General features: G+C 49.0%; 2 protein-coding genes across 3 annotated transcripts in view; one reads left to right on the forward strand and one right to left on the reverse strand.

Annotated features, from left to right (window-relative positions):
• DOCK1 (dedicator of cytokinesis 1) overlaps positions 1 to 20403 on the reverse strand; it is a 410700-nt gene that overhangs the window by 210003 nt on the left and 180294 nt on the right. The window lies entirely within an intron of this gene.
• The window catches only part of INSYN2A (inhibitory synaptic factor 2A), a 32481-nt gene continuing 14657 nt past the window's right edge, over positions 2580 to 20403 (forward strand). Inside the window, exon 1 of the mRNA XM_040991938.1 lies at positions 2580 to 3664. Coding sequence (XP_040847872.1) covers positions 2580 to 3664 — 1085 coding nt within the window. The remainder of the gene's footprint in view (positions 3665 to 20403) is intronic.

Consider the following 20403-nt stretch of genomic DNA (forward strand, 5'->3'; position numbering starts at 1 on the left):
ACTTAGCAACTCTGAAAAACAGAGGAGCTCAGAATTCTTTAGGATGATGATTTTGCCACCAGCAATTAATTCCTGTGATTTGTTTTATTAGTTGGATGGCTGGGACCAAGACTCGGAATATCTTTCCAAACCAGCAGCCTGATGTAAGGAAATTATTTCAGTGCAGTTCTTGGCCAATCGTGATGATGAATAGCATTGGAGGACAAACTTATTCAGACACACATTTTTCAGTAGTGGCAGGGAAAATGCTGAAAAATTACTAGTAAATTGCTTTTTGTAAAAATGCTCTCTCTTTCAAATTTTCCCCAGTGTGAAGGTCTTCCAGAGTGCTGGCACAATACATCCTGACATACGTGGACAACAAAGGCAGTTAAGGAATGAATACGAGAGAAGAGTGAGGGTTAAGATTTAATTTTCTTACCGTGTCCCCTTCGCCTCCCCCTGCTCCTTCCACACCTGGTTCCTTTGTGTGTACCTGTTTAACCTGTTGGGGTAGGCATCTCTAAAACAACCCTGTTCTCACCGAAGCAAGACTCCCCACCCACACCAAACCAGGTAGCCCTCTCCCAGCCGAGTCAGTGTGCCAAAGCTGGCCAGGTGGCTGTTTCACCTTACTAAGGTCGCCTAGCATCCCAGCACCCAGTAAGGGACCTGACACCTCCTTCTGCCTCGCTGGCAAGCATTGCCTTACAGTATCTTCCAGGATGCAGGGATGAAAGCGCCAATGCAGGGGGCTCGGCCACAGGCAGGTTCAGCAGGGGAGGGGGAGTGCTATGTCATCGGCGGTGGGCAGGAGCCAGGATGGCGGCTGTGACACTCCATGCTGCACACTAGCGTGTCTCCAACAAGGAATTAGCTGGCCTCACATTATCAGTAGTGCTGCGGTTGACAAACCCTCGTCTCATCTACAGCAAATGCTGCATGCGATTATTTTTTGTCAACCCCAAACATGATTAGCAGTTAGCACAATGTATGAGGAATGAGACTTTTCTCAAAACCTTTTCATTCAGGAAACACTGCAGGGCTGCAAAGAGGCAGGACCACAGTGGCCTGAGGCACAGGACAATGGAGAGAAGTCCCAGGCTGCGGAGCGGGCCTGTCCTGCAGCCGCCTGCACAGGAGCGAGGCATTTTATCTCCCCTTCCCAGAAGCAGCATGTGTGGCCCGCTGGGCTGATTCTGTAAGGGCTGAGGACGAAGGCAGGGCTCATCTGCATGCAGGGAAGGACGGATCAAGAATCGGCTCTTGCGCCTGCTTCCTGCTCGCGTGTCAGTGTGCACACAGCACAACCTCTCTGAACTGGGAGACATGGAACTGACTTCCAGGGGCTTGCTCAAACCAAAGTATTTTCCACACAGGCTTAGCAGAGCCTCTGGCTCATGCACGACCCCCACAACACGAGTGCCCCCATTCTTGTGACCTTTCCAGAAAGTTCTGCTGTGGGGCATGGCTGGCTTCTTGGGTGCTTGCAGTCTCCCAGCAGCTGTGCCAGACGGTGAGGCCTGAGCCTGTTTTGGTGCCACTCTGGCCTGTGGGCAATTGTGCCCTGCCCCTCTGGGCCCCTGGTTCCAGCTGCCAGGGCCCTTCACACCCTGCTTCCTCCCTTCTGAGTGTGGTTCTTCTCATACAATCTGATTCAACAACAAAACACTGAACGGAAATCTCTTGTTCTAGGTTCAACTCTTAAGAAAGTTCTTCCGGGTGGATTAAACAGCTGCAAATCTGCTTAATAAAGTGAAGGCATCCTATCCCGCTGGTATTCCCCGGGAGGAACTGCTGGCCACCTGCATCTTTTTAGCTGCATTTAATAATTCAGCCCAGGATGAATTTGCATGATTAACATAAAGCCTCATGATTTTATTTTCTTTCAGGATTTAAGTGCTGAAACAACCACCATTGTTTTCATTTTCAGAGGCTGTGATCACAACACAAAACTTGATTCTAGCATGAATATTCTTTTTTTCCTAAGTATTTTCAAATGCCACACTCCATGGAATCAGAAAGGAGATTTTGCTGGAGTGCCTCTGTGCAAGAAGGGAAACCCAAGCTGTACCTGTGGCTGTGCTGGCCCACACTGATTTCCAGCAGGGAGTGCGCCCTCGGAAGCCAGCCTGGCCAACACAAGCGTAGTCATTTCAGTAGCTCTTGGGTGCCTTGAATCCTCAGTAAATCTTTTAAAGCAGCAACTCTCCTGGATTCCAGTAATAGATTAATTGCGTCATCACCAAAAAATAGTAAAAAAAAAAAAAAACCCCACATTGAGGAAGTTACATGTGGGAAGCCATCTGCCTGTGAAGTGGGGGTGCACGGGTGTGAATATGCAATGTGCAAAGCCAGTAGGCAGCGGCAAGGCAAGGGAGGCGGGCTCCGGGCTGTGTGTAACCGTGTGGGCTTTGAGCTGTGCGTAACCACGTGGGCCATCGAACAGGGAGGTGCGTGTTACTACCAGGGCCCCAGGGAGCCGGTCCACGTGGATCGTGGCAGGTGCCTGCCAATGCCTCCCTGCTCGAGTGCCGTACCTGGGTCAAGTGGACCCTGTCCCACTGACTCCTCTGTTGCTGTTTGCTAATGCAGGAACCATGGTTAGTAAGGACAGCGGCACATGCACACTCACACCGCCGCCTGACAGTGAGGTGGAGCCGGCAGCCTGCCTGGCCCTGGAGATGAAGTACACACTGGACCCCAACCGGCAGATCAAGAAGCGCAATAAGGCCCTGCAGGTGCGCTTCAAGGACATCTGCGAGGCGCAGAATGAGCAGCGTGACGCACAGCCTCTGGCGGCCGGCCAGCCACCGCCCTCCGAGAAGCGCGAAGCCAGGCCCTCCTCCTGCCGCTCGGCTTATCGGAAGTACATGACGGTCCCTGCACGCCGCTCCATCCCCAATGTCACCAAGAGCACAGGTGTGCAGACTTCGCCAGACCTCCGCAAGTGCTACCAGACCTTCCCGCTGGACCGCAAGAAAGGGAACCTCAAGGGTCTCCCAGCGCAGAACAATGGGTTCCTTACTGACACCCACGAGGCGGGGCCCACGGGAGAGGCCCGCCCTTGTGGTGCGGCGCACATTCACAAGACCACCGCCTTGGTGTTCCGCTCCAGCGATCACATGGATGAGGTGGACCGGCCTCCGACGGTCAACTGTGCTGATCCCTGCAGGAGCCCAGACTTGCTCAGCTCCCCTCAAGCCCCTCTCCAGAACTCGCCAGAGTCTCCAGGCCAAGAGCCAGCGCTGCCTGCCCATGGGACTCTATTTAAAACGGAGGTGGCCACTGTGTACACACCTGCCCTGGGTGCCATGGCAGCCGAGCCCGACTGGTCAGACTCTGCCGCTGCCAGCCAGTGGTCCCTGTGTCCAGCAGATGAGGAGCCAGGGAGAGCCCCCCATCTCAATGGGCTCCAGGCGCCCCCAGACTCTGCTGCCACCTGCTCGCCCCCAACTCAGTGCCTGTCCCCGAGATGTGGCGAACCAGGGCCTGAGAAGCAGCCCAGTGTCGCGGCAGCAGTTGCGGGCGAGGAATGCCAACGAATCGTGCCTCACACGGAAGTGGTGGACCTCAAAGCACAGCTTCACATGATGGAGAACTTGATCAGTTCCAGCCAAGAAACCATCAAAGTGCTCTTGGGGGTCATTCAGGAGTTGGAAAAAGGAGAGGCCCACCGGGAAGGGTAGGTATGCCCCCGCCCCTGCAGGGCGTGCTGCAGCCCCCAAGCCCCGGTCCAGGCTGGGCTTGCAGCCAGCAGTGCTGTGGCAAGCCCAGCCACAGGATGCACCTGTTTGGTTCACATGCATCCGTCTATCTTGGATTCAAACCACACCTTTATTTTGAATGAATTGAAGCCTTACTCTTTGTTATCTCCTAGGACTAAAAGTGTTTCTATTGATCATGCATGATACACATGCCAGTCCAAAGCAACTCATCTAAATTAGAACCTACTTGCCTCTTAGAAATCACATCGGGGAAGAGAAAGAGATATTGCTGCTGGTGCTGGGAAGTCGGTGCTGACGGCTCATGATACAGAATGTTAACGTCATAATTGCACTGCATGTTCCAATTGTGCATGACCTCACCCATCAGACAGTATCCTTCTCAATCCTCACCTGGGGCTCTGAGAAGCCATGTCCAACTGCAAACTAGCCAGTCTGTGTATGACTACGAGGTAGATGTATTTCCCCAGACCCCGCCCCCTGCATGTCCTGTTGGGCTAAGAGAAACAGACACCAGGTTCTTGGCTGGCGCAGTACAGCAGCGCTACGAGTTGAATGCACTTGGCCATGCTTTGAACTTGAAAGTTTACAGCAGCAGAAAACTTCTCAAAAAATCAACTCAAGCAAGGAACTTAGGTCTATAGCTCCTCCTGGCCAGAATGCCCCCGAGGGTCAGGCAGTGGGCTCGGTTGCTGTGAACAGCTGGAGCCACTCTTGGCCCTTCCCAGTGCCAGCAGCACCCCGCCAGGACTGCTAAGGCACACCCCTCCCCCCCAGGGAAAAGTCTACATCCCTCCAACCTGTGTTCTGGAGGTTCTGTCTGCACCAGGACCACCTGTGCCCCTCCCTTCCCTCTGTGCATCCATGGCCCAGGCTAAGTGAGCTGGCAGCCAGCATGAAGGAAAGCAAGCCACCCTGTACACCAAGTGCCATCCCAGGAGGGCAGGGCTGAGGATGGGGTCTAAGTAGAGTCTACTTACTGCTAACAGCAGCCTCTCCATGCCAAAGCAGGAGGGTAGGCAAAAGGGCCAACTGCTGGAGCAAGGTGCCTTGTGCAGGTTCTGCCCATGGCATCAGACCACACAGCAGTTGATCCCCACCTTGCCCCCACCTCGGGTTGGCACGGAGAGTTAGAGGTCAGGGATATTAAGCAGTATGAGCTGCTGGCCACGAGCAGAATAATCTGCCAGCAGATGAGAAGCTGATCTAATGCCACACGGGGCTTTCTGAAGGCCTTGTTCCATCTCTGCTTACATCCTCATTGTCAACCCATCTCAACCATGTGTACTCTGCCTGTTCATCTAGGTGTCAGGGGAGGGCATATTAAGGACTTGCCCATCCACAGACCACATTCCCAGAGAAGACATAAAAGCCCAAACTGTCCCAATCACTGACTCTGACATGGCAGTTTTTACAACCCAGATGGCAGAGGGAAAAAGCAGCAACACTGGCTTGGGACATGGTCCCCAAATTGGGGATCTCAGATGTGCGTGCAGACACTCGTGGGGGCAAGCAGCCGACAGGAACCCAACAATCCCAACAGCCACCCACACCCCGGCAAAGAAGACCACACCAAATACACAAGCTTTTCCCTACCCCACTGGGTCAAATACAGGAACTGTTTGAAAGAGCTCCTCAGTTCTCTGAGCCCTGCCTGGCCAGCAGTGTTGCGTTTGTATCAGTGTTCTAGGTAGAAATGTTGGCTCTGACAACTGCACGAGGGCTGTTACTTGTTGTCTGGTTTCTTCACCAAAAAGATGGAGAACAGGGCCCAGGCTTCAGTGGGGTGTGCGCATGGCATGGCAAGTGAATCACTAACATGGCAGGTGTCTCATTCTGGACTGACTCCAACTAATGCTATGGGGTGGATCTTGTTGGCCAACAATATAGCAGGTGGAGATCTTGAACACACTTCCTGCCCATGTCTGTATTCAGTGTACTCCCACATTCTCCGCACATGGGCTTCTATCAGGCACTTGTACCTGGAAGCCATGGACTGCTCTGTCCAGTACAGTGGTTATGAACTAAGTGTGGCCATGGGAAGTCAAACTCAAAACGAATTATGATTATTACAAGTGAAACTTATTTCCTCCGTTACACCAGCCACACACAAAAGATAGCAAAGATGCAGAACTTAAACATCCTTAAACCACACTGAGATGCCTGGCTACTACTAGCCACGGACGTGGGCATCTTCAGTCAAAAGGACTGTTTCATTTTACAGTCAATGTCTAGTTCAGTTGTGGCCCACAGTGGCCAAGTTCACTGTGAGAGGACAGGTCAGTACTGGCCACTATGATGAACTATTACCTCTGCTACCAGAACCTTCTTCTTAGCCCATTTCTGAACTTCTAGACTTAGACAACCAACAACTGCAAGGATACCTCGATGCCATGGTCACTTGTTTGGCTGAACCTGAACCCCTCACTGTCTTGCCCTGTCGGAGAGGATACAACCTCGGGGTGGGCAGGCAGTGGTCCAGGCTTACCTCTGCGCCCAGGCTCTGGGTGCAGCACAGAGTCCCAGGGAGTGAGCTCAGTTAGGAAACTTGTAACCATGGACTCAGCACAGGGCAGTCACCCCTTTTGATATACAAGCTGAAGCCAACTTCAGTGGGCTCACAAAGTCCTGAGTACTGTGCCCATCGGAGCACCCTAGTCCTGAGAGGCAGGCTTCAGGTTGTCTGCTGTAACACGGGAAGGCACAAGGCCAGCTTCACGTTCTTGATCTCAATGGGAACAGTTCTTGTAGTTGCAACTCACAGTAGAACTGAACAGCCAAATTAAACCCCCTCGATGTTTCTAAAGCCCCCAAGCTGATCACCCCCAACAAAGCAAAGAGAGCATCTGTACAGACTACCTGCTTGAGCGCAAGCCCTGACGAGACACTGCTCGGCCACAAAAAAAGTACTAGCATTTACAGCAGCAACTATAAAACTGGAACACTTGGATAACTAAGTAAGCCAGGTGCAGAAAGACAAACAGCACATATTCCTACAAACACGTGAGAGCTAAAAAAAAAAAATGCTGATTTCAAAAAAGTAGTGGTCTCTGGTGCCCAGGGAAGCCAGGGGGTGCAAGGACAAGAGTGAGCTTAGAGACCAGACATGGAAATGGGGATACATAGTAGAATGGGTTCCAGTGTTTAAACAATGCATTATGCACTCTATATAGAACGAGAAGGTTCCCAACACAAAGAAGTGATAGATGCATAAGGGGATGGCAACGCTGCTCATCCTGAGTGCTTATTACACACGTACACATGGACTGAGTTACACCTTATGAATCGGAACAATTATGGGGTACACGTGACAAAGATTCCTAATGCATATGGACATGTGCGGCTCCTGAGCATGAATTCAAGTCTCAAAACTTGTCCCACATCTCTTCCTGGGATTCCAGACTCGATCCAGGCAGGCACAAGGGCCTATGGGAAGCTCCTGTGTCCTGCAACAGGACACAGCTGGAAAACCATGTGCTCTCCACATCTTGCAGAGACACGCCACTTACATGAACACTGGATGCATTTCAGCTGTAATCTTCCTGGGACTTTCTTCCATGATTTGAGTTTACCACAGAAGTTCTTCCCATTAGTTCTTTTTACTTTTTTTTTTTAATGTAAGTGTTAAAAATCTGTTTTTCACTTGAGTTACAGAAAGAAAGGGAGAGACAGAGAGATATCTTCCAACTGCTGTTTCACTCCCCAACTGGCCACAACAGCTAAAACTGGGCTTGTCCAAAGCTGGGAGTTAGGAGCTTCCTCTGGGTCTCCCATGTGAGTGCAGGTCCCATGGCTTTGGGCCATCCTCTGCTGCTTTCCCAAACCATGAACAGGTAGCTGGATGAGAGTGGAGCAGCCAGGTTAGAAGCAGTGCCCACATGGCTTGCTGGCATCACAGGAGGCGGCCTAGCCTGCAATGTCACTGTACCGGCCCCTCTATTAATTCTGGCTTTGTGTAGGAATGTCGGTCATTGGCCCTGGCCACTTGCAGTCACTTCCAGACGATTCTTCATAACAGAGCTATTCTTCCACCTCACCTGCTTACAAGATTTTTAAAAGCATAAGCAGAAGTCTTCATTTTAGACAAGTTCCTTCACCTCTGTGAGCTCCAATGTTGTCTTCCCTGTAAAAGGGGAGGCAGAAGCCTCAAAGAGCTCTCCCGACGCCTGCTAAGTATAACCAGCATCGTGTGCATAATGGATAAGGGACGTGTCCTATTGTGCACATTCTACTGGGATGCATTAAGCGAGTAAATACATGAGCAAAAAGCACTCAGACTCGTGCCTTTCCGTCCACTGTGAAATGTTAGGACAACTCACTAAAATCACTGCTGTATGCAGCACAGGTGGCATTTGATCTGCCTTGCGTGAGTCCCCAAAAATGATTCCACTTATTTCCGATTTCTAAGCATTATTCATGCCTCAGGTTCACGTGGGCTATCTAAGCGTGCTACTGATGTGGCTGCGGAAGGCAAACGTGGCCATGATTTTCAAACCAAGTGAGTTCTTGTACAGGGGTAGTTCCCATTCAGCAGCAGGGGATTTGAGAACCCCAGAGCTGCAAGGGGGGTCCCTGCTCACTGGACAGACTCACTGTCAGCTCTGCTTGGACAGCCCCAAAAGCACCTGGCATGAAAACAGCTCCATTTGCCTCTGACATTACTACCCCTCCATCTTCAACATCTTGATGTGGTCACTGGGGGGTATGACGAGGAGAGGATATAAAGCCAGCCCAAGAAGACTTATTCAAGGAAACCAAGCACAAGGTCAGACTGCCACTGCCCAGAGCAAGATGGGCAGGTGCCACTTGCAGGTTAGGGTGGTTGGCACAGGATTTGCACCCTGCTAGGCTCTTAATAGAATGAGATGAAAGTATGACTCTCTACAAAATTGGGGCCCATACTGAGGAAAAGCAAATATGAGACATGATTTCAAGGAAGAAAATCCTAAATAAAAAACCAACACAAAAAGTCTAACAGCATGCAGAGTGGCAGTAAATCCAAGGACTCTTGGTGTCCCATGATCTTGGCTGTGCCCCACAAGACAGCACCTGGCTGTCAGGACCCCATTTGGCCCTCCTGAGCCTGGGATAAGCATGAGGTCCAGTTCTCCCAGTTCAGGTCACAGTGGAAAAACAAGAATGCCAAGGGAAGACCACCAAGTACAGGGAGAGAGTCATGGGCTTTCGAACAAGGACTGGGACGGTAACACGCAGAGCTAGGTCCTGTGCCAGTGTTTGTCCAGCTTGATTTTTCCCCTTTCATCATTAAAACAGAGTAGCCGTGGCCCACTGAAGGGTCAGGTGCAGACACAGGCATCCAAGAGAAAGGGATCCAGGTTCACAGGGGCCTGGCTGTGTGACGGAGCTGTGGAGTCACTGCCTTGGTGGCATAGCAGCACACCTCCTTGAACACAGCCAGAGAGCAGACTTCAGCCCTGAGGACAATGTACTCTGCATGTAGGGATTGAACTCTGCCACCGCATTCTACAGCCAGCCCCAGACAACCCAGACATCCCACTAAAACTTTACGTGCAAAAATAGATGGTAGCAAGATGAGGGTCACAGGCCAGCATTTAAGAACTCCTGTTTCATGGTCAGTAAATATAGTGACCACATTTCCTCCACTGAAATCCAGACCAGGGACAGGCAGTCAAGGGTTGGTGGGCAAATCATTCAGCTCCAAGTCTGACTTCTGCCCATCATGTCCTGGGTGCTAGACTCAGGCAGGGGGAGGAAGCAGGAGCCAGATTTCCTTGGAACCAGCATCAGAGAGGCCCAGCTCACTGACATGCTGTTTGCTCAAGGGAACTCTTAATCATTTATCAGCCTTTGGAATGTGACTGCGGAACTCTGTGTGTGTGTGTGTGTGTGTACACACACATATATAGCACACGTATGTAGCGTGGAGGTGTGCTGTATATGACATCAACTCAGAACTATGCGAAGGGTCCCAGGGAGCATGTTTGTGTGTGATATCAATGCTAGATGCACAGCCAGGGCATCTGTGCTCTCTCCTGGTTCTGACAGATCCCTCAGATGCAGGCATTCGTGAAAAGGATCTGTCAGGGGATGAGAAATCTCCCTGAATGCACTCTAATTACCCATGCCCAAACAGAATAAATACTGCATCACAATTATGGAGGAAGCATAAAGGGGACGATTCAATTTGCTTAAGTCATAGAGCAGGAAAGAAACAACCGTGTCCCATGGCTGGAACACTGAAGAATCAGGAAGGCCCAGAGCTGGGTGCCCACTGGTGAACTTCTCGGAATCCCCGTCTCAGAGCAGGGAGGGAAGCCAAGCATGCAGATAGGAGCTGGTCCCAGTCGAGCTGATCCTCCCTACCCGTTAGTGAAAACAGCAGGGGGTCTGTGGGATGCCGAGTGCTGCCTGCCCTGGCTCTGGCACCAGACATCACAGAGAAGCAGGAAGATAGTAGCATTCGCCGTGACAGTGTCATCCGCCCGGTACTCGCCAGCCCCTCAGCACTTGCCTTTGAACGGGATGAAAACGTTGGCGCTTCGTTTCCTAAGCTCTTGAAAATTCAGTCTCAGTGTCTTGCCACCTTTATTGTAACCCAAAACATTCTGAACCCCTCCCGCAGCTGACTCTGGAACACTTGCTTTGTGTTTTCTAGCCTATGGGAGCAGAGCGGGTGACCGGGCTCTGCAGGCAGCCAGGGTTGTGGAGGGACCATGATGCCTACCCTCCCTTCCCTGCCTGTGCCCAGACAAGGCTCCTCTACAGCACAGACCTAGGAATGGCCTCCTGGCCACATCGGTCCCCAGGCTGTCCCCAGAAGTTTCCTTGTCATGGTAACCACCTTCGAGCATTGAGGAGGGCTAAGCAGAGCCGCCACCTGGAGGCGTCCTCTGGCAGTATTATACAGGTTGGGGTTGACGAGGACAGAGCGGAGGCAGTAAGCTTTCCATAGGACAGATTTACCCAACATCATGAGCTAGCCATCAGTATACGGAGGCAGGAAACCGGATTCAGTCCTAGCTTATCCTGGCTGAGATCGCAGTGACTAGTTCTGACAGAAAACGGAGAGTCCAACTTAGAGCTGGAACCCCAAGGGTTCTGTCTGCTCTTGCACAAGGTGCATGAAGGTTTATGAAGGGTGGAGCTAAAGGAGAAGATTATTGAGGTACAAAAATATCTTTAAATCCATGCAACAGAAATGTTTTGAAAAGTTCACACACATGCATATTGGCGCGGGGGGGAAGTAAGCATGGATTTTAAAATGCTTGACACCAAAGCAAACTTTACACTTCAATTCTGTTTTTTCATGAACTTGGACAAGTGTCTTCATCTTCTACACAAATGTTTAAAGAACAAAGGGACGTCAGACACTGCCTTAAAATGCTCCAAAGTGTAAAAAGGGGGTAGGGACTTCTCTCCATCAGTAAGCACAGACGGGCATCGTCCTGGCCTGTCTTGATTTTCTGCTTGACTTGCCGGCAGTCCTTCTCTCACAGTGCTGCGTGTGCCGGGCGAGGCCCTGTCCGTCAGGGCTCTGATCCGTGGAATAGTTGGTGGGGAAACTGCGTTCACTTCTTTTCAGTTGCAACCAATGGGTTTTATACAGTTGCAGGGGAGTTTCCAAGTCTTAATGCCCAAGTCTAAGTTATTATTTTTTTTATTTTGAAATAGAAACACATTTGTGGCATTTTCTTCACTTAATTCACAGGGTCATGGTGAGCCTCATCTATAGCTTATATTTATATAACTTTGTAAACACTATTTTTTAGTTCTTGAAAAATAAAAAGTCTTTCCGTCCCTAATCTGAAAAATAAAGCAAAATAGAGTCTGTAAGAGTATAAAATGTATTTCACATTCTTGCTTTGGGCTTCGTGTAGGTATCACAGATACTTGAAAATGTAATTTAAATAATCTTCCTGTGCAGAATGCCAGAATAGATTTCAAACACCTTCTCAGCCTTTTAAGTCCGAGGGAGAATGAAGGCCCCACCACTGCGCCACTAGGCAACCCCGACGCCCCATTTGCAGATAAAATGAGTAATTCAAGGCATGACATGAACATTTATGGAATTTATGGATCTGTGTCCCAGAATTTGGATTTTAAAAAATGAAATGCAAGTTTTGATTTCAAATACTTCTTAAAACCCCATGCAATTTCTGCTAAGTTACACAAAAAAATGGATTGAGCTCAGTTTTCCATTGGTTCTGAGGGCGGGCTGCAGCAAAATGCAGAGCCCAGGCCAAGCCCTTCCAGGGCGGCCCTCGGCGGACCTCCCACAATAAGTCAGACGTCCACTCACATCAACGTACTGTATCCTTGCAGTTGTCATTTAAGAGAGGTCACTTCCATAAGGAAAGACAGGCTTGGAGATGCTAAATTCCTCCGCCAAGGTCACAAGGTGGGGGAGGAGGGGGAGACAGATGAAGCCAGAACTCATCTACAGGCGTGTGGGCACAACATACTCAGCCCCCACACACCCCAAATCTGACAAGTCTGAGTTCTGCACACTTCATATGGGCCACAGAGAGAGCTTCAGACCCCAACACATGGCGATGCAGAAGCTCTCTCCCACAACCAGCAACAGCCGAGCCCACCACCAGCAGGGTCCCTGGAAGGGCAAGGAGGAATCACCTGTGAGACGATTTTTGAAAATTTAAAAACATTGATCTTGAAGTCAAGGGACCTGGATGCTAGGATGCAAAATCTATCCATGCCCAATCTGCCTGGGGAACAAGGCCATCAGGCCCTTTGTCCAGTGAGTGTCCCCACCAGTGACCAGCCAGCACCCACCTGGCTTTCTTATGTGGACAAATTAAAGGAGAGTTCCCAATGCAACATAAACCTTTCCTGCATTTGCAAGATCAGATTTAAAAGAATATCTGTGAGCTCTGAAATCTGGTGAAAAGATATCTAAATATGGGCATATTCTGACTGAGAATGCAGTAAACAGTTTTCCCCTGTCATTATCTCAGTGGTTAAGGCATCAGGCTATCTCCCCAGATGAGGTTGATATATATTTTTTTAAAGAAACCTCCCTGCACATCCAGATTTCCCATGAGTTTTTCTTTTTTTTTTAATTTTGAGGAAAATTTTTTCAAATATTTATTTTATTTTTATTGGTAAGTTAGGTATACAGACAGGAGGACAGACAGGGAAGAAAATCTTCCATCTGATGGTTCACTCCCCAAGTGGCTGGAGCTGAACCAGTGTGAAGCCAGGAGCCTGGAGCTTCTTCCAGGCCTCCCACATGGGTGCAGAATCCCAAGGCTTTGGGCCATCCTCAACTGCTTTCCCAGGCCACAAGCAGAGAGCTGGATAGGAAGTGGAGCTGCAGGGATTAGAACCAGCGCCCATATGGGATCCTGGCGCATGCAAGGTGAGGACTTTAGCCGCTAGTCTACTGTACCAGGCCCAAGGTTGATATTTGAACTCCAAGGAGTTTATAAATGGTAACATCAAAATTTAACATTTTGATCCACAACAATAAGACTTTGGAAGAATTTATTTAGAAACCAAATGCAAGCTCAGCTTTTTAAAACAAAGCACAAAACCTTCAAGAAGGATGAGCTCTCACCTAAAACCATTAAATAAGCCGATCTAAAAACAAAGTATATCAAAAGAAGTGATAAATAAAAGATAAGACATCTGTAGCTGTTCACTGTCAGGATGCTTTGCTTTCCAGTGGAAGCCCCTGTGCGCCACCCCGGCCGGGACTGGACTAAAGGCAGGGATGACCGGCAGCCCAGCAGGGCAAGGGGCTCAGCGCCAGTGACTCCCACTCTGCTTTTCATTCGAGCTTGGTAGCCAGTGCCACCACAATTCATATTCATTAATTTTCAATCAATTATAGCTTATGCTTTACTCTCCTCCAGGAAAACATGTTAATCAAGTCGGCCTCGGCTCAGCCCTGAAAAGTTCTTTTCGTTATTAGCACCTACTCCTGATGCCTTTTGGGGAAGTCACTTGTTTGTGTCATTACTGTCATGGTTATAGCTTGCAACCCATAACTGCATGAGTGTGTGTGTGTGTGTGTGTGTGTGTGTGTGTGTGTGTAAGCTTTCCCCTGTTTGTAATATAACCAGGCAGTCTTTACACAAAATAATGATTGCTACCCTTGCCTGACTTTATACATGGTGTTGTCCTCTCATGGAAACCTACAGGAAACAGAAATGCTGCCTTTACAACAATGTCCATTCTGGATTTCTTCTATCCGGATCCACACCGATTTCTCACAGTACGACTGATCTGTTTGTAAGGGGGTTTTCAAAAAGTTCATGGAAAGTATGTGGTATGAAAAATCTTCCATGGATTTCAATTTTTTTTCATTTGTTTGCACCAAAGTGAATGCAGCTTTTTTAATTCCACTTTCCCATGAATGTTCTGAGGCCTCCTCTCATAGTGCTAATATATTACCTCTTCCTCAGCACCCACAGCTCATCTTAATCAGCAAGCAAGCAAGGGTTGAGGGTTATGGCCTCGGGAGAGGCACAGCAACAAGGGAGGGGAGACATGGGAGGCAGGGTCCAAGCTGCACCCCACTCTGCATCCACACGGCTGTCAGGCCAACTGGGACCACTGCTGTTGGACTTGAATTCTGTGTCATGAAAAGTAGCATCCAGAACTTCTCCAACAGCCATAGAGCAAAGCTTCCCAACATTACAGTGTCACTGCATTTGGGAGCTACTGTGCCAATGGAAGTTCATTTGTCAACACTGCCTGAAGGAGGCCAGGGAGTTCATTGAGGGTGCTTCTCCCTGGAATGTGTGCCTGGGCTGGTGACAGGACCTTTCCCAGGCATGGGCAGCAGGGCCAGTCATTTGTTTCCCAAATCGGGGAATGGGTCAGCAGGTGGAGCCAGGGGATGGGTGGCCTTTCCCCCACTTCTAATGTGGAGAAATGTTCAAATTACTTAGATGTTCTCCATCCAGCTGGAAAGCTCACAAAATCACAGTCCAATTTTCATTTCGGAAGCAAAACAAAACAGCCTCTTCCCATCCCCCATCTCATCCATGCCTGCATTCATCGCACAACCTGCTCAGAAGCTATTACTTCACCATCGCGTTCCCTCGCCCCCACGTGGGAACCTCCAAGCTCCCTAGGGAACAGATGAGAAAAGAGTCAGAGAACAGGAAAAATAACTCTTGCTTTGGCTTGATGCTGAGATGTGATGGAGAAACTTAAGCAAACCATGGGAGTGGTTGAAATGGACACTGACTTAAAAGGAACCAAGTGTTTATGATGCACACCTCACATCCTGCTTGGTGGGGACCCCAAAGTCCATGCCATGCCTAGAAAAATGAGCGATGACATCAGTCCCACGTGAGAGAGCAGCCTGTGCCAGTGACCACGAGCCAGCCTGCAAGGGGCTGAGAGCTGCCAGCCAAGCCCTGTGTGTGTCCTTTGGCAGGGCGAGCTGTGTCCAGGGAACTGGGCCCTGGACAGGAGCAAGCAGGAGGGTCTGTAAGGCCATTGGAAACAAAGCCGACCTGGGATAAGAATACTGCTACTCTACTTCTTTCCCATCAGCAACTCCTGCACCTTGTAAACAGCTCTGCAGCATCTGGGGGAGGCTGAGGGCAAGCAGGCCTACACTTTGTTCATTCAAATAGCTGGTGCCCGGTACAGGTCACAGCAGGGCTGAGGCCAACCCAGCACACGCCCATCCTCAGTGAAGCTAGCTGGCTATTCTTCTGTGATTAGAAGACCAAGTAGAAATAACCAGGGTTATTGAAAATGATGCCGATTTATTATTTAAGAGCAACTGTTCTTAGTTCCCAAGTTCAGCAGACACGGATCTACCACGTACAGGAGCCTGAGCAGAAACCACAGGGTGCATTTTCTTCAACTTAGCTGCTGGATCAATCCAACAATAACAGATCTATGCAGACAGTTAACCTTTGCTTTCCATTTATTTCTTTATTCGTCACTCTAAGCATCCACAACCCTTGTCTGCCATTTCTTCTCTAGCCAACATGCCTGACATCAGAATGCAAGCCTTCACACAGAGGAAAGCAGGGAGGGGAGAATGGTGGGTGGGAGGCGGTCAAGGATCGCGAAGAACAGTGGTTAATGCTGCTCTGCAGATCTTCATGCAGACACCAGCCAAGCAGCCTCAAAGGCTTCAACAGTCTCCTCTTGTGGCCATCCCCAAGACAGGGGACATGGGGAGGTCTCAACTAACCTGGTGCAAATTGGAAGACAATCGGACTTTGCATCCCTCGAGGCATAGCTTAGTTTTCCCCACTAACGACTTTCTTGGAGATCCAGAGACAGCAAGGATGGCAGAGGGCACAGCCTAACCCTGAAGGCTGGCTGCAGCTGCTGGGCAGGGGTCAAGAAACTGGACAGGCTCACTAGGGACAGCTGGTGCTACCTTGCAGTGACCAACAGGTGACCTTCAACATGACCAAGATCAAAGTCAACATTAAACTAAAGGTTCCTCAGCTTCAGTCATTCAGATACCACAGAGGCAGCTGCGTCTCCGTGGAGCCGCTGATACATGGAATCGGTTGTAAATTCCCAGAGATTCCACACTCGGGGACAAGCCTGATCGACCGTGAACTTGAAAACCTAAGAGGGCTCACCTGTGACTGCTGACTGTTGAGTACGGTTAGAAATTTAATTTCTCCCAACAATAGTAGCGGTATCCTTTTATGCCTCTAACTAATGTCACTTTGAGACTATTAACTGGAAAACCCTGTAAGATCCTGACATAAATGATGGCTCAGTTACCAAGAGGGGACAGTGCTAGCACCATCCTGGGCAAGAATGCCAAAGCAAAAATAAATGCTATTGACATCCAGCGAGGAAACCAAAAGAACAAGAGAGGTCAAAATGAAGAGGATGAATCCCACAATGGCGCAAGACCGTCACTGAGAGCAGGCACTGCCTCTGCCGTGTTCGCAGCACCCACCCTCCCCAGCGAGGGCCGTCCACAGAGGGCTCAGCTGAAGCCTCTGAGTTAACTCAGTGTGACAAGTCCAACTGCCTATGCAACTGGTGTTTCGGTGACCAGACTTAAGAGGGTCACACCCTGATTGTAGCATTATTCAAAATGCCACTCTCTCACAGGCCAGGTCCTTGGAAGTTGCAGAAAAATTAACACACAATTTCAAACAGCAGCAGGTCACCTGCTCCCCCAGCCCCGCCTGGCTCTGGGGTCGGAGCCTGCTGCACACAACCACGCTGGAGAAGCTGTGGCAAAGCCCCTGGAATCTGCCAGCACCCTGGGCATGTACCACGGTCTCACGGGAGTGAAGAAGAGAATTTCCACTGAGACTTTAAGACCTTACAGAGGAAATCACACTATGAGGTGGTGGCAGTGGAAACAGTGCCCGATCGACAGCAGTAGTCACTATTATCTATCATGAAAATCAACATAATCTAGAAACGTGCTGTTAGAAATCACTACTAGGGCCTGGCGCGGTGGCGCAAGTGGTTAAAGGTCCTCACCTTGCACGCCCGGGATCCCATATGGGCGCCGGTTCTAATCCCGGCAGCCCCGCTTCCCTTCCAGCTCCCTGCCTGTGGCCTGGGAAAGCAGTCAAGGACGGCCCAAAGCTTTGGGACCCTGCACCCGCGTGGGAGACCCGGAAGAGGCTCCTGGCTTCGGATCGGCATAGTATCGGCCCGTTGTTCACTTGGGGAGTGAATCATCGAACGGAAGATCTTCCTCTCTGTCTCTCCTCTCTGTATATCCGCCTTTCCAATGAAAAAAATAATAAAAATAAATCTTTTAAAAAAAAATAGAAATCACTACTAGATACCATGAGACCAGAATCAAAGCAGCAACATACCACTAGCAATCATTATGCAGTGACATGAGGTTAATATCAGCTCAGCAGTCACTGGCAATCACTGCACGATACATTTCAACCCAGTAACCCACTATTGACGGTCACTGTTAGAGTCCAGCCACTGACCCACTGCCACCATCACTGTCAGACACCATAAACGCAATTCCAAGGGTCAAGCACTCGTTTTCTGAAACCCTTCCAACCTTCTGATAACAGCGCAGTCACAGATGTTTTTCCCCCTTTACCTGACCATTAACCCAGCAATTAACGTGCTGGTTTCTTTGACTTGTAGTAGACAGTCCTGCCTCTCAGGCTAGGAGACACTGAGCCACTTGGCTGTGTGGTGAGAAGAAAGCTCTCCTGACCTTTTTCAACACCCTTCCCTGACAGCTGGGGCTCTGCGTGCCAGATAGCCCTGTGCCACCAGCTGCCCACACATGGCCATGGTGCAGAGGCCGAGGTTTCCGTCCCTCTCCTGGGTTGGGACCAAGTGGAGCTGCAGTAGCTCCAGTGCGGCCTGCCCAGCCTGCTGTGGATTCAGGTTCCACTCCCAGTTCCCTGTTTTGCTGATAACCTGTGAAAGCAATAACTAAAGACTAGCAATACCCAAAGGTGCCACTGATGTGCTTTCAATAAATATCAGTACATATACCAGTAGAGCCAGGAGTTTCTGATAATGACAGCTAAGTTAACATCTCAAATGACCGTAAAAGCGAAAGGCAGCAAGACACTTGTGAAAACCATGCTGAGTTAAACATGAGAAGCCCAGGCCACTACAGAGAAGCAGCTCTGAAGTTCTCTTCAAATGGAAATACCAACCAGAGACCCATGCTGTGTTCTGTAAACCATGAACACTTGACTATCTTTAAAGGAGAACAAGGCTTTGTAAGTAAACTAAGTAGGAGATGAGGAAATGACTCAGAACTGGATTCCACCAAACTTAGCTTACAACATGAGCCCACCTGCATCCCTTTGGCTTAAATGGCATGTCAATCCCTTCTCCTCCATGGACTTTGGCAGTGTCAGCGATTCACATCCCTGTGCAGTCTTCTGATTAGCAAGAAAACCCATCCTGACAAAGGGATGTCTAAGGGGCACCAAGCCAGGAGATGTTCAGAGCCCTTGAATCTTAACTGGAGAGACAGGCAGCAAGGGAACAGAACAAAATGAAAGGCTGAAAGAGAGCCTGTTCCTTGATGCTGTCCTTGGTGCTGAATGCTCCCTGGCCAAGTACTACACACTTAGACTAAGAACACACTGAGCACTAATTACCATGAGACAATAAGTGCTGCAAAACCCCTTTTTTTTTTTTATTTTTTGCAGAGGACATGACTATCATTAGTATCCTCAGTTGTCCCAGGGAGGAGAAAAGTAAGAAAGAAAACTTCTCACAGATTTAATTTTCCCTTTCCTGTCTGTTCTCCAATGGGATTCTTCTGTAGCGTTTGTGTGTGATTCTGGAGTTCAGTGTGAGAACACGAGGAGTACCTACGGATTGCCACATTGACCAGACACAATGAGGGTGCCAGGACCTGCATCAGGCTCAGGTCTGCAAAACTAACAAAGGGAAGGAGGATTTATATTTACTTACAGATTAATTTTTATTTGAAAGGCAGAGGAGAGTGAAAGAGATCTTCCATCTGCTGGTTCACTCCCCCCAATGGGGACGGCAGCTGGAACTGGGCCTTCTTAAAGCCAGGGACCTGGGACTCAAACTGGAACCCATGTGGGATGCTGGCACCTCAGCCAGAGCTTATACCACTATGCCACACAGCCAAACGGGGATTTATAGAGGGAGCAATTAACTTACAAGACACAAAAGTCATCTTTTTTTTAATCAAAATGTTCTTTCTGTGTAGTTTTTAGATCAATAGCCTAAGCTCTCACTTCTCCAAATTTGCAATTCACAAAAGATTTCTAGCTCTGTTCTCATTAGAAATCTATCTCCAGGAATAGTTTAAGTTTTTAGATTGTTCCTATTTGTGGCAATGGCAATATAAAAATATAATCATTCTACATGTTGGTTTTATGACATGTTTCCAAGTGGAGAAGGAAAATAAATAGGGACATTTCAGAAGAGTATGGTGTGTCCCTCCCCTTGTAGAAAAAAACTCATCTGTTTGTCTGTATTTGGAGTATATTCACTCTGATGCTGCAACCCAGTTATTAATGTGACCAGAAAATGGTCTGTGAAGCCAAACCCAACAGCTTGGAAACCCCAAAGACAATTAGATAGATCATGATAGCAATAGGCACAGCACATTGCAGTTTTACAGCCACTACTGAGAAAAACCTCAGGCTTCCTGACAATTTAAGATGCATTCCATGATTGACATCAGCTGTATGTAGCACAGATAAACACTTGAAATGTTTCCCACTGTCTTACGGGTTTCACAAATGTAATTCACTTAAATAAAAGAAAAATTCAAAACCAGTCCTTACGAAGGGTCTGAAAGGTTCTCTCCTAGAGAGAATCAGGTCAATCTCAGACAAGGTGGAAGTGGAACTGCCCGTGAGGTTTTCAGTTAGATGCAGAATGACCACAGGTTTGTTGACGGGATGACTCAAAATTGTGGAATGGCTGGCTTCCCATCAAATTCGAAATGATGCCCAAAGAGCTTCCCATTGGACACAGTCTCCCTCCTTTCCCTGCATTCCTGCCATCTCCACAGGCCCTAGCTACCTTGAATTTTTTTTTTTTTTACTTCCCAGTCCTGCAGACTTGCCAACAACGGTCCCACTGTGAGAGGTTAACAAAGGGTGGTCCCTCTGCTTGGAATCCTCAGATGAATGCTTCTTTGGCCCCACACCATTAGGGTTCAAGCCCAAAGCACTCTATCCCAGCACATCCTTAACACCAGGCAACATCAAAATTAGTCTGAATATTCATTCATTCATTCCATGAACTTGGAGGCTGCCCA

Source organism: Ochotona curzoniae, unplaced genomic scaffold (genome assembly GCF_017591425.1).
Source record: "Ochotona curzoniae isolate NIBS_2020 unplaced genomic scaffold, NIBS_Ocur_1.0 contig_66, whole genome shotgun sequence".
Classification (NCBI taxonomy): Eukaryota; Metazoa; Chordata; class Mammalia; order Lagomorpha; family Ochotonidae; genus Ochotona; species Ochotona curzoniae.